Genomic DNA, 11,865 nt, shown 5'->3' with positions numbered 1-11,865 from the left:
CCTTCTCTGAGTCAGGATGCCTAACGGGGGAGGGGGCCTGCTGACCTGCCCAGAAGGAGAGGCCACGTCATTGCGGCACCTGCTGAGCAGCAAATGGCTTTATTGGGGAGGGGGGGGGGACAGCGACGTGCCCACCCTCGTGGCCCCGGCCCTCCCTTGCTGTGTGGGCCTGGGGGCTCCCCTCGGGCAGGGGGCTCCTTAGGGCCCCATCTCGGAGGTTCGGTTCAGGCCGGCAAGGCCGGTATTGCGTGTAGGGGCAGCGCTGCCACGGGAGCCTCAGGCGAACTTCACCAGGCGGCCCAGAGTCTCCGCAGCTTTCACGCGCACCGCGGGGGCCGGGTCCTTGAGCAGGAGCTGGAGCGCTGGGGGACAGGGAGCCGCTGCTGGGGGCTCCTCTGCGGCCCTCTGAGAACTGACCGTCCGAGCCCGCGGTCCCGCCCACACCCCGCTAGCAGCTGCGGCTAAGGCTGAGCCCCCCTTTCTTGGCGCGCTGAGCCTGGGGGCCAGGACCCCCGAGGCTCACACCCCACCCTGTGCGTGGGGGCCGCCCGCCCACCGCCCTCCTAAGACAGGCCTCTGCCGGGAGGGCTCAGGAGCCAACGGAAAGATAGTTTTTCCTTTTTTAGTGTTTTTTAAGCTCTTTTGGAACAGTCAAGAAGTTTCCGTGAATTACTAGAGACGATGAGGTCACCAGTGACAGGGAAAAAATCCTTGAAATCCAGGAAAATCACTTAGTCCCCCCTGGTGCCCACAGGGTCAGCGCGGCCCAGCGCGCCGTGGGGGGCGGGGCCCAGGGCTGGGGCTCACCCGCCAGGAGCTGTTCCAGGTCCACCTGCGGCCGGCGCTCAGCCTCCACGTGCAGTGCCAGGAACCCTGCGGGGCGGGGGTGGGGCCGGGGTCAGGGCCCGCGCCGTGGGGAGCGGGAGGGGGGCCCGGGGCAGCCTCACCTGTGAGCATGGGGGCCGCGGCGCGGATGTCCTCCCAGCTGCTCTTGAAGTAGAACAGGCTGGTGCTCAGCAGGCGGCCCAGCAGGTCGGGGAAGTGGTGCATCTGCAGGAGGCCCTCAGTCAGGCCCCGCCCCCGCCCCGCCGCCCCGCCCCCACCCCGCCCCGCCCCTCACCAGGTGCTTGCAGGTGGTGTTGAGGAACTCTCCGAAGTGCAGGCCCCGACCCTCCTGCAGGTGCTTCTGGAAGATGGCTGCCAGCTCCTCACACTCCAGGTTGGGGCCGCACATGCGCAAGGCGAACCTGCAGGCCTGCAGGGCACAGGTCGAGCCCTGAGTCCCTGAGTCCCTGAGTGAGTCCGGCCCGGCCTGCCCATGCCCTCTGGCTACTCACAGCAGCCACTGGGGGCTGGGGGTCCTGCAGGTGCAGCAGCAGGGGCGCGAGCCCGCCAACAAGCTGCTCCAGGAAGACGTCCTCGCAGTCCCCCTGGCAGGCTTTGTTGAGGTGCCCGAAGAGGCGGATGGACGCAGAACGGAACTCCACCTTTTCCTGGGGCGGGGTGGTGGGCGGCAGGTGTCACCCTATGGGGCCCTCCCCAGAGCTGCCCATCCGTCGACCCCGGGGCCCGGCCCTGAGCGTGCGGTGGTGACACGGCTTGCGGGGCCCGGAGAGGAAGGGGCAGGAGCCAGGCTGGCGTGGCCAGGGGCGGGGCTGGCGGGGCCTACACTGTCGAAGAAGGGCCGGATGCGGATGGCAACGTGCAGCAGCACCGAGCGCAGGTCCCAGGCCTCCACCAGGTCCAGCAGCCTCGCGAGGCCCACCATGGCCTCCAGGGCCACCAGGCTGTGCGGGTCATCCCCGTCGTCCAGCCCACCGATCATGGCCGTCAGGAGTTGGGGGCCATGGGCCCGTACCTGGGGACGCCACACATACCCGTGTGCCCAGGTCATGCTGTGGAGCGGCCCAGCGCCCCACCCTCCCGGTGCCATCTCCGCGCCCACGCCCACCGCCTGCCCCGTGCCCACCTGGGTCTCCTCACTGGCTGCAGCTCTGCCGTCTCCCTCCCGGGGACGGGGCCCCAGAGGGCTGGCCAGCCCCTCACCTTATCCGGGGAGCCCGAGGCAACGTTGGCCAGGCCCCGGAGCACCAGTCTCCGCACACGGGCGCACGTGTCCTTCTGCCGCGCCAGCAGGTTGTCCAGCAGGGACTCCAGGAGCATCAGGTCGTTCACCGTGTTGCTGCTAAGCAGCTGGGGGCAGAGGTGCTCTGACCGCCCTTGCCCCACTAACCCCAGGCTCGCCCCGCCCCCTCCCCACCACTGCACTGGGCAGCCCTCCCAGTCGCAGGTCACTTTGAGGAGGGGACGTGGCGAAGGCCAGCTGAGGCCTGTATGCCAAGCCTGAGCTCCTGGCCTCCCCGGAACTCCTGACCCAGCCCCACCCTGGCCCCTGCTGCCATGGCCTGGGGCAGGTTTTCCAGGGGGAGGCCTGAGCCTGCCTGTCGGGGAGGGGTCCCCGCTGCCTCTATTCGTGATCGAGAGCACGTGGCTCCTACCTCGGCCAGGAAGGCTGTGGAGCTGACCCTCTGCGTCTCGTACACGCTGCTCTGTGTGGCGAAGAGCGCCTTCATCATCAGGGGCAGCCGGGGGCCCGCGAACTTGGCCATGGCGCTGGGAAGGAGGCTACACTGGGCAGGGCTGGGGCCTCGGGCCTCCCCCGAGCACGTCCCACTCCCATGTGGGCCTGGGGGCACTTCCGCCTCCCAGCCTGCACTGTCTGCGCCCTCCAGCCCGTGAGCCCCCCGCCCGCTGCCGGGCCCTGCACGTCCTCCGCCTCCAGACACGCCCCTCCCCGCCCGCCGGGCCGAGACCACAGCTGCCCCCACGCACTTGCTCCTCATGCTGGGCCCCCTCCCAGGCGCCACTGGGGGCCCCCGGGTGGTACCTGAACAGCACCTGGCTTGTTAGAGCCCAGCCAGCACCAGAACTGGGGTGCGCGGGCCGCGCCTGCTCACCTGGCCAGCCGGGTGACCCCCTCCTCGTGCCCAGCCGAGGTCCTGAGCAGCTGCCAGCCCCCCTCCAGTTCCATGCGCTGCACCACGTCATCGTTGCCGCCTCGGAGAAGCACGGCCTGCAGCGCGTCCACTGCGGAGCTGCGGAGACACGGGTGCGGCTGGCAGGGCTCCCAGCTCAGGCACACACCTGTCCTGCTGGCAGACATGCCCCGGGGCTACCCAGCCTGCTCCCTACCAGCAGGATCCTGTGGGGCGCAGGCTCTGGGCTCTCCCCTCCCCCTCATCTGGGCACCACTGTGGACCCTCTGGTCTCAGGCAGACTGCTCCTGTCTCCCCAACCCCCATGAGGGGCAGCTGGGGGCTCTGCAGGTAGTGTCCCCAAGGCCCCTGGAGCAGTTAAGGCCCTCAGGTTAATTTTAGGGTAACAATCAGCTGTCTTCACCTGCCTTAAAGACCTTCATTTAATTTAAAAAAAAAAAAAAGGTGAAAAGAAAATAGAGAAAACCCTTCATAAAAATGAATTCAAGAGGCAGACCAGAGCCTGACTCCTGCCTGGGCCAGGCAGCCCCGTCTGCCACGCCCCGCTGGCCCTCTCTCTCGTAGGAGGGGCCCAAGGAGGCAGAAACCAGCTGGAATTGCGCGTCCGCCCCCCTCATTTGATGAACCCTTCCCCAGCTCAGGCAGAGGGTGCAGGGCTGCCAGTGAGCAGGCAGCAGGGGCAGGACCCCAGACAGCACTGGGGACAGCAGTGCTGGCCCAACGTGGACCTGGCAGAGACTCACACCACGACCTGCGGCCCGGAGAGACAGCACGTCAGGGTCCCCAGGGCCTCACAGGGAGGGCCTCAGGGCCGCGCCCCCAGCCCCGTGCTGACCCCCTCTCTCCTGACATCGACCACCTCCCGTGTCAGGGCCCGTGTGGGCCCTCAGACGTGAGCGCATCAACGTAGGCGCCGTCCCCGGGGCTCCTGGCCCAAGGGCACGTGCCCACCCCAGGGCAGTGCGCTGGACCGTCCTCGGGGCGGTCAGGCGTCAGCTGCACGGGGTCTTCCTGTGACCTCGACGGCTCAGCCGCTGGGGTGCAGGGGCAGCCAGGGGCCTAGGCGCTTGGAGCGTGAGGGCCAGGCCTCGCCAGCTGCGCAGCACAGGCCTCACATCTGGGGAGGGGCGGGGGTGGCTGTGGGGGCATCTGACGCGCTTTTGGAGGCCCCGTGACTGGTCCTGGCCCAGGGGTCCCGGCAGCCCAGGAAGCAGATGCTGGTAGACTCCCCCAAGCCCGCCGTATGCACACAACCCCCTGCCCCCACCTGGGCCCAGCTCCAGCCTCATGGTCGTCCCGGGGTGGAATGAGGGCTGTGGGGGTGCCCCTGGTGGGGGCGGGGAGGGATCTGGTGTCCACCGACAGCTGGACAGTCTCCCCGGCTGTGCGTCCACAGACTATACCCAGCTGGGTCCCCACCCCAGGGAAGATACTGGAAGGTGGCTCCCACTGTCCCAGGAGCTCTGCAATCCCAGCAAAGGCCCAGACACGGGGGGGGGGGGGCCCTGGATGTGGGGCGCCCACACCGACTGCAGGCACAGAAAACCATTCCAGCCACGCGGTCACCGGGCAGATGCCCACGGTGCCTGCCAAGGAGTCCCGCACGGTGTGGGCAGGGCCGGGCCACAGCTAGGGCCCAGCAGCTCTGCCCCTGGCTCCACACCCTGCTCCAGGCCTCAAGGCCCAGAAGAGGTGCCCCTGGCTCCAGCGAACGGGCAGTGGTGAGGGGCAGGTCTGGCCGAGGAGCAGGTCGACGATTCAGAGGAGGTTCCTCCCCTGCCTGTTCACCCTACTGCCCAGACTTGCCGGGGGTGTGGCGTTTGCAAGGGTCTGACTTGCTGACGAATGGCCTCCGTCAGAGCCAAGGCCTGTGCCTGGCACTGCACGCATCCTGGCTCAGGCCCCCCCAGAACCCCTCTTTGGGCCATGGGGCTGTAGGCCCCACAGCTCAGACCACGGTGCTGGAGCCGGTGTGCTAGGCCCGGGGTTGCTTGGGCCGTGTCTGCTGGGCCGTTCACATTTCCACCCGGTCTGCACAGTCAGTCCAGGCCTCCTGACACACAGCCTTCGCTGGAGTGGACGCGTTAGTTCTGTGGTGGGGCAGCCCCGCAGTGGGGCGGGGAGAGCTGACTCTGTCCCTCGTGTGTCCCCAGCCAGACACTGGGGAAGGGTGGGGAGGCGGCCAGGCTGACAGTCACTCAGGCTCCGGTGGCCCCGGGGCGTCAGCTTCCTCTGCTCATCCTGTGGCCCCAGACAGCTGTTTGGAGCCCCGAAGAGCCACCAGGGGGACCAGGAATGTCCCCAGGAGCTGAAACAGCTCCACCCTGCTGTCCTCAGGCTCCTGCCCCAGGACCCAGGACCCAGGGCCCCAAACCCCAACGAGAGGCAAGGGGAAGGTGCCTGCACAGGCCAGTGGCACCAGGGGCCTGGCTCTGAGCCAACCCGGCATCACCCGTGTGGCAGCTGGGCCCTCCCCAACAGGGCTGGGGGCCGGGGCCAACCCAGGTGAGAGGCCGCTCTGGGGAGACAGGGAGGCTGCTGCCGAGTTTCTGTCCGAAGATGGGGGGCCCCAGTCAAGTGTAGGAAGAGCCAGAATTTGGAGCTGAAGACTGAGGTCGCAAACACAGAGCGGGCTCGCGCAGACCCTGCTGTGCCCAAGCGTTCCTCGCACTCCGCCCTCCCAAAGGCGGCGCAGCTCACGACCCATCTGATGTCCCCAGGAAGTCCCGCCCCGACTGTCCCCATCCCTCCTGCAGCCCAGGGAAGCTGCACCCCCAGCAGGGACAGCAGCCCACAGACGAGGGTGCCAGGGGCGGAAGGCGGGGCCCGCTTACCTGCAGGGTTCGAGGCTCCGCGAGGCCAGGCCTGAGCTGGCGCTCTTCCTCTCCTTGGCCTGCAGGTTCCTGGGCAGCTGGACACCCACGGTGCAGCTGACCCGCAGCAGCAGCGCCGCAAACAGCTGGGGGTAGAGCTCCAGCACCGCCGGCCCAGACGCCGGGGCAGACGCAACCTCGTACAGTGCACAGGTGGCCTGGGGACGGTGCCACCTCAGCCTCAGTCCTCCCCGCCCCAGGCCAGGTCTAATGAGGCCGGCCACAGCGAAGGCTGGACCCTGCACCCCAGGACCCAAGCTAGCCTGAAGCCCCACTTCCTTAGCAGGTACCCCGTGTCCCCAGAAGTCTTGGGCCCTGGGAGCAGCAGGAGGCGCCTGAGGGGCGGCCGGGTGGGCGGGACGAGGAGCTCAGCCCTGGGGCAGGAGGCGGGCCCAGGGCAGTGTGGCCGCGGGGGGACGGGCTCCCAGCATCTGCTCTCGGTGCTTCAGCAGGAGGGGGAGGAAACTCTCACAGCTGCTGTACTGTGGACACGCTGCCAAGCTGGGTTTATTCTTTTTCCACAGGGTGAAACAGAGGGCGCTCCCTCGGGGACCGACACCTGCGGGGCCTTTACGAGCCTGGGCTCCAAGCTCGCCTGCTCCGGTGCCCCAGTCAGCCGCCAGGTGCTTGCAGGGTGCCACCCAGGCCCACCCCCCCAGGGGCCCTCCCGCAGCGGCCACACGGCCCCGTACCAGCCTCCTGGACCGGCAGCGGGGAGGGGGGAGGGGGGAGGGGCCAGGCGTGCCGCCCCAGAGCTCACTCACCGCAAGGGGCGGCAGGGTGGCCACGCGGTCGGGTGCGCTGCTCAGCAGGAAGGCCCGGCTCTCCTTGAACGGCACGTCCCCGCTCATCTTCTCCAGGAGCAGCCCCAGGACCTGTGTGGCGAGGCCGGGCTCCACGGCCAGCGCCCTCCACAGGGTGCAGGTGTGGCTGGAGCGGGGCAGGAGGACGGTCACCCCAAGGCCACTGCCGGCCCCTGTCGTGCCCAGCAGCCTCAGCTCCAGCCAGACCACGAGCGGCACCCTGACCTCAGACCCGAACTCACCCCTTCCTCTGACCCAGTGGCCTGCAATCAGGCGGCCCGGGGGTGAGCAGAGCTGGCAAGAAAGGGTGGTACAGGGCCAGGGAGAGGAGGCGTCCCCGGAGCTGCCAGAGCAGACACTGGACTTCCTTGGAGGGGGGCAGCGCCACCCCAGGCCGCAGGGGCGCCTACAAGTCACTTTTCCCGCACCGAGCAGCACGTGGCCAAGGCAGGCAGGCATGTGAGTGAGGTCAGGCGGAGGCTGCGGGAGGCCCGAGCAGCCTGCAGACCCCGGGTGCTCAGACACACGGGAGGCGGCTGTGCGTCACGTTTACGGAGAGAAGTGACAGACTCCAGATACCTAACTGGACCCGGAAATTCTAAAAATAGCGCACATTTGGAAGCCAACCAACAGCCCTCTAGAAATGAGACACAGGGACTTCCCTGGCGGTCCAGTGGTCAAGACTCTGCACTCCCAATGCAGGGGGCCCGGGTTCGATCCCTGGTCGGGGGACTAGATCCCACATGCTACGCGGTGTGGCCAAAAAGACAAAAAAAAAAAAAAAAGAATTGAGACACCTAACCCTGCACTCAGTGACATATTTGGCACCAGCCTGGATACAGCAGGAGAGAGAAACAAGGAACTGGAAGATAAATGGAGGGAGTTACCCAGAACCCGGCAGATAACAATCACGGCGGAAATTCAGAAACAGACATGTAGGGGGTGGGACGAAAAGGTCTGGCAGACATTCGAGAGAGTGTCTGAAGAGGAGGGCTGAAAACCGGTCAGAGCTGATGACAGACACCAACTCACAGGTTCAGGAAGCCCGGTAGCCACCTGGCAGGACAAGGAGTGGACACCCACGCCCCCCACCCCCCAAAGGTGCAGAGCGCCATAGACAAGGGGCACCTGGTGTGTGTCCCTCACGACCTCGGCACTACCTGGACTCACAGGAGCCAGAAAAGGACACGTCCTCTTACTCAGACTCAAAGAAAGCACGCGCCCAGCTCGAGTCCCAAACTCTGGCAAATAACCTCCGAGAAGGACAGCTGAATAAATGCATGTTCAGACGCACGAAGTGGGGCTTGTCGCCCCCAGGAGCCGCACGGGGCTCTGGGGGGTGCGCTCCAGCGGGAGGGCGCCAGGGCCCCTCGCCGCCCAGTCTCTGCACACCAGGCAGCTCTGCTGTGACGCGGCGACGGCAGCCACGGGCACGGACAAGGAAACGAAGGTGTGCTCGCTCCCGGAACGCCACCCCGGACACGGACGTTCCGGTTGCATGTGACTTTCTGGACATGAAATATAATTCTTTGGACTTTTCCCCAACCGTTTACAAGTGTAAAGCCCATCGTTGGCTCAGAGGCAGCGGGTGGTGGGCAGATTCGGCCCTGGCCGCACTGTGCCCACCCTGCCCTGACGACCCCGCTCCTATGAACACGCAAAGCACTGGCACAGCAGGAAAGGAGGGACAGCAGCACCCTGCACCCCGAGGACAGCATAAGAAGCAGGAGAAAGTCCAGAGGGCTCCACTGACGCCACGTTCAAGGTCAGGCAAAACACACCTCTGGCAACAGCAGTCAGACAGCGGCGACCTTTCAGGGAGTTTCGACCGAGCAGGCACGGAGCCCAGTAGGGGCTGGATGCCTGCCCCATCTCCCGCTGCGTGCGGCTGAGGCCCCCCCAGGGCCTGTGGCCGTGTGCGTGCTCCTCTGCGTGAGCCGCACCCATGAAAGGCAGGGACGCAGAGCCGAGGGGCGGGTGCGTGGGCAGACACACTGCCCGCGCAGAGCAGCCATGACGATGACGGGCAGGGCAGGGGGCCGCCCCTGCAGAGGCCTGCACTGCCCAGGGACGCTGTGCCCACGCGGTCGTTCTCAGGGCCACCGCTGGAGAACACAGAGTGTGCAACTTCCAGACTAACTGAGTGGAAGATGAAATTGTAAAAAAGACCCTGTCAATCTAAAAAGGACAACGAAGACGATAAAGAAAAAAGACCAAGAGAAGACACAAAATAAGACAGTGAGTTTAACCCCAACTACCTCAGCAACCGAGAGCGTCTATTTACCCTGGAAAAGGAACACACCTAAACTGCGAGGGCAAAGAAAGGCTGACAGTGACGGGCCGGAGAGGTGACAGCGGCAGACGCTGACAGGCGTGACCTGGGGAGAAGCCACACACCTTGGAACCGGGGGCCCAGAGCGGCGCTGGCATCTAAGTGAGAGCAGAGCAGGCAGCGCGAGCCCACGTCTTGACGGCAGGTGCAGGCGCGTCCGGCCACCCGGGCCGTGGCCACGGGGAAGGGCTGTGCTGCCTCCCCGCACAGGGGCCTCCAGGAGGCCACGGGTGCCGGCCTCCACCCACGCCGTGGACAGCAAACCAAGGCAGGAGCAGCGGGCCCTGAGCTCTGGAAGCACTGGGACCACAGCAACGGCCACCTGGAGGCCTCGGAGCAGGAGGGGAGGGACCCCAGGGGCTGTGGTCCACAGGCGGGGCCGGGCACAGGCCCTGGCGCGGAGAAGTCCTGCCCTGAGAGCCCGAGGATGGCGACTTGAGGGTCACCGATGGGAGCTCGGGGACCGGGGTGCGAGTGGGGGGCGGGTCAGAGGTCCCACACTTTGCCCCGCCCCTGGCAACCATGAATTCCCCCTTCCTGGCTCAAGGAGGGGGCCTGGCCCCAGGGGTCTGCTCACAGATGATGGTGGACGCCCTCCAGAGAACCAGCCCTGAGGACTGGCCAGCACAGCCCATGAGAGTGAGCCTGTCTCTACCCAGTCCAGGGCCGGGGTCTCCAGGCTCCCATGCAGAGGGGCTGGGGCCCGTGAACACCACACCAGGGTGGGAGTGACCCCGGAACGTGGAGCCCAGGTGGCTGGAGCCCCGTCCACCCCCGCAGGCTAGTGGGCACCACGTACCTGTCAAAGGGCAGGGGGCTGCCCAGAAGGCTGGACACCACGGCAGCATGGTGCCGGGCCGCCAGGACGTACACGCTGTGCTGTGCGGCCTGCAGGACGTGCTCCCCGTGGGTCTCCTGCAGCTTGGAGCACAGCACGCTCACGATCTCGGGCACCTGTGGGCGAGGAAACCGCGGTTAGGCCTACAGCGGGGACACGCCCACACCAGGGGCCAGTCCCCCGTGGCCAGGGTGCAGGGGCCCCGGGGAGACTGGCTGGCCAAGGTGGGGGGAGGGAAGTCCTGTGAGATCAGAGCTCCCTGCTGCCGGCACCCAATGGAGAGCCGGAGCCCAGAGCCCTCGGGGCTGAGAGAGCCAATCCCACATTCCACACGGGAAGCGACGGGGACCCAAGAGGGGCCTGCCGGGAGGAGGCACTGAGACACACACAGGCGTGTGCAGGGCAGATCGGGACGGGAAGGCCCCGGGGTGAGTGCTGAAGCTGACGGGGTGACCCAGCCTGTCCCTGGAGGCAGGACACACACGGGCTGCGCGGCCCCACACCACCTCCCGTGCAGCCCTGTGCCCAGACTGAGGCCACAGCTGGGCCGGGAGAGGGCCGGCAGCCTCAGGCAGGCTTCATGGGCTGCAGCTGCTGCAGAGGCCACAGACGGGCACCCAGGGCACGGTCGCCAGCGTGGGCCCCGCGCCACGGGGGTGCTGCCCACGACGGTCTGGGCTGCGCAGCTGGGAAGCACCCTGGTGCAAGGTGAAAGCTGATGACAGAGCACTGGACACGGCCCCAGGGACATGGTCCCCGGGACGGGCAGCTGGCAGTCCTTGGGCTCCGCCAACCCTGGGCTCCTGGGCAGGGCTGGCTGAGGAACCTGCCCGGGGACCTGGGCCGCAGGAGCAGCGGGAAGGGACTGGCGCGGGGGCACGGGGCGTGGTCCTCGGCAGGGGAGGCGGCGCTGCGTGTCCAGTGCTGCCTGGGCTGGGCCTCAGGGAGGGGCACTGCCGCCGCCATTTCTCGAAGGACTTGTAAGCGTAACGAGGCTGTTTTCTTTTTATGACCTCGAGTCCAGAAGGTTGATAACCCCGCTCACAGGCATCCGCACCTCCTTCTAAGGACCTGAACCTCTTTGCTTTGCCCCCGCCCGCCTGCCCAGCCCCTCGGCCGGCCCAGCTGCGTCTCCCTGACGAGACAGGCCGCCGCACTAAGGAGCCTCCCCGTGTTCCTGCCTGGGGACCTGGGCGGGCAAGTGGTGCTTTAGTGGAGCAGCCTTCGCCGCCGCTGGGCCGGTGCCCCCCGCCAGCCGTGGGCACGGCGACGTTCGCAGACAGATGCGCCGGGACGTTCCAGTCCACGGCTGCCACTGAAACAGGCCCGCCCGTCTCCGGGGCGCGGGGCGCGGCTCCTCTCCAGTCTCCCGGGCTCGCTCTTGGTCGCCTGAAGATGTGCAGGCCTGGCGGACTCGCGCACTTGTGCGGTTCCTGCGCAGACGCGGAGAGAGCGGCCTCCCTGCAGAAGCCTGTCCCTGTCGCCCCAGGTTCTCAAGCGTTGGAGTACAGTTGCCCGTAGATATGCTTCGCGGTACGTGGAACCTCTTACGTAATGTTCCGCTTCCTCACTTCGCCTTCTTGGACGTTGGTTCTCCTTCTGTGGCTTGTCTTGACAGAGCTTCCTCCCTAATCGTTTCCCTGGGCTCATCCATCTTCTTCTCTAACGTCGTCCTCACTGTTGCATGTGCTTCTCAGCAGCTGTACCCGCTGGCGCCCGTGAGCAGCTTGAATCTGCTTCCTGCGAACCCTGATGGCAGCGCCCGGGCGCTCAGGCGTGGCGGGCTCTGGGGCTGCATCGGCACCGGGTTCTCGGCTTCCCAGGACTGGTGAGCAGGAGCCGCACCCTAGGCCTGCAGGGCTGCTCCCACGCCTCTCGGTGGCAAGCCCCGCGGGGGCCCTTTAACCTCCCCTCACACCTGGTCTAGGCTGTTTCCTCGCAATAGCCTCACGGAGCTGTAACTGCGCACCACAGACTTCGCCCATTCTAAGTGTACAAGTCAGTGGTTTCCGTATATTCACAG

General features: G+C 66.8%; 1 protein-coding gene across 2 annotated transcripts in view; it reads right to left on the bottom strand.

Moving 5' to 3' along the window:
- Positions 1–77: 77 nt before the first annotated feature.
- Positions 78–11,865, bottom strand: part of MROH1 (maestro heat like repeat family member 1) — a 67,867-nt gene continuing 56,079 nt past the window's right edge. For both annotated transcript variants that reach the window (XM_059995300.1, XM_059995301.1), the window contains 12 exons: positions 9,804–9,958; positions 6,634–6,799; positions 5,831–6,027; positions 2,958–3,095; positions 2,499–2,613; positions 2,047–2,193; positions 1,670–1,858; positions 1,338–1,493; positions 1,121–1,255; positions 948–1,050; positions 808–873; positions 78–362 (listed from right to left, as the gene is read on the bottom strand). In XM_059995300.1, coding sequence (XP_059851283.1) covers positions 277–362; positions 808–873; positions 948–1,050; positions 1,121–1,255; positions 1,338–1,493; positions 1,670–1,858; positions 2,047–2,193; positions 2,499–2,613; positions 2,958–3,095; positions 5,831–6,027; positions 6,634–6,799; positions 9,804–9,958 — 1,653 coding nt within the window. In that variant the 3' untranslated portion in view covers positions 78–276. The remainder of the gene's footprint in view (positions 363–807; positions 874–947; positions 1,051–1,120; positions 1,256–1,337; positions 1,494–1,669; positions 1,859–2,046; positions 2,194–2,498; positions 2,614–2,957; positions 3,096–5,830; positions 6,028–6,633; positions 6,800–9,803; positions 9,959–11,865) is intronic.

This window comes from Delphinus delphis, chromosome 17, assembly GCF_949987515.2.
Source record: "Delphinus delphis chromosome 17, mDelDel1.2, whole genome shotgun sequence".
Taxonomy (NCBI): domain Eukaryota; kingdom Metazoa; phylum Chordata; class Mammalia; order Artiodactyla; family Delphinidae; genus Delphinus; species Delphinus delphis.
The sequence above is the reverse complement of the archived record's forward strand: the minus strand, read 5'-3'. Positions and strand labels throughout refer to the sequence as shown.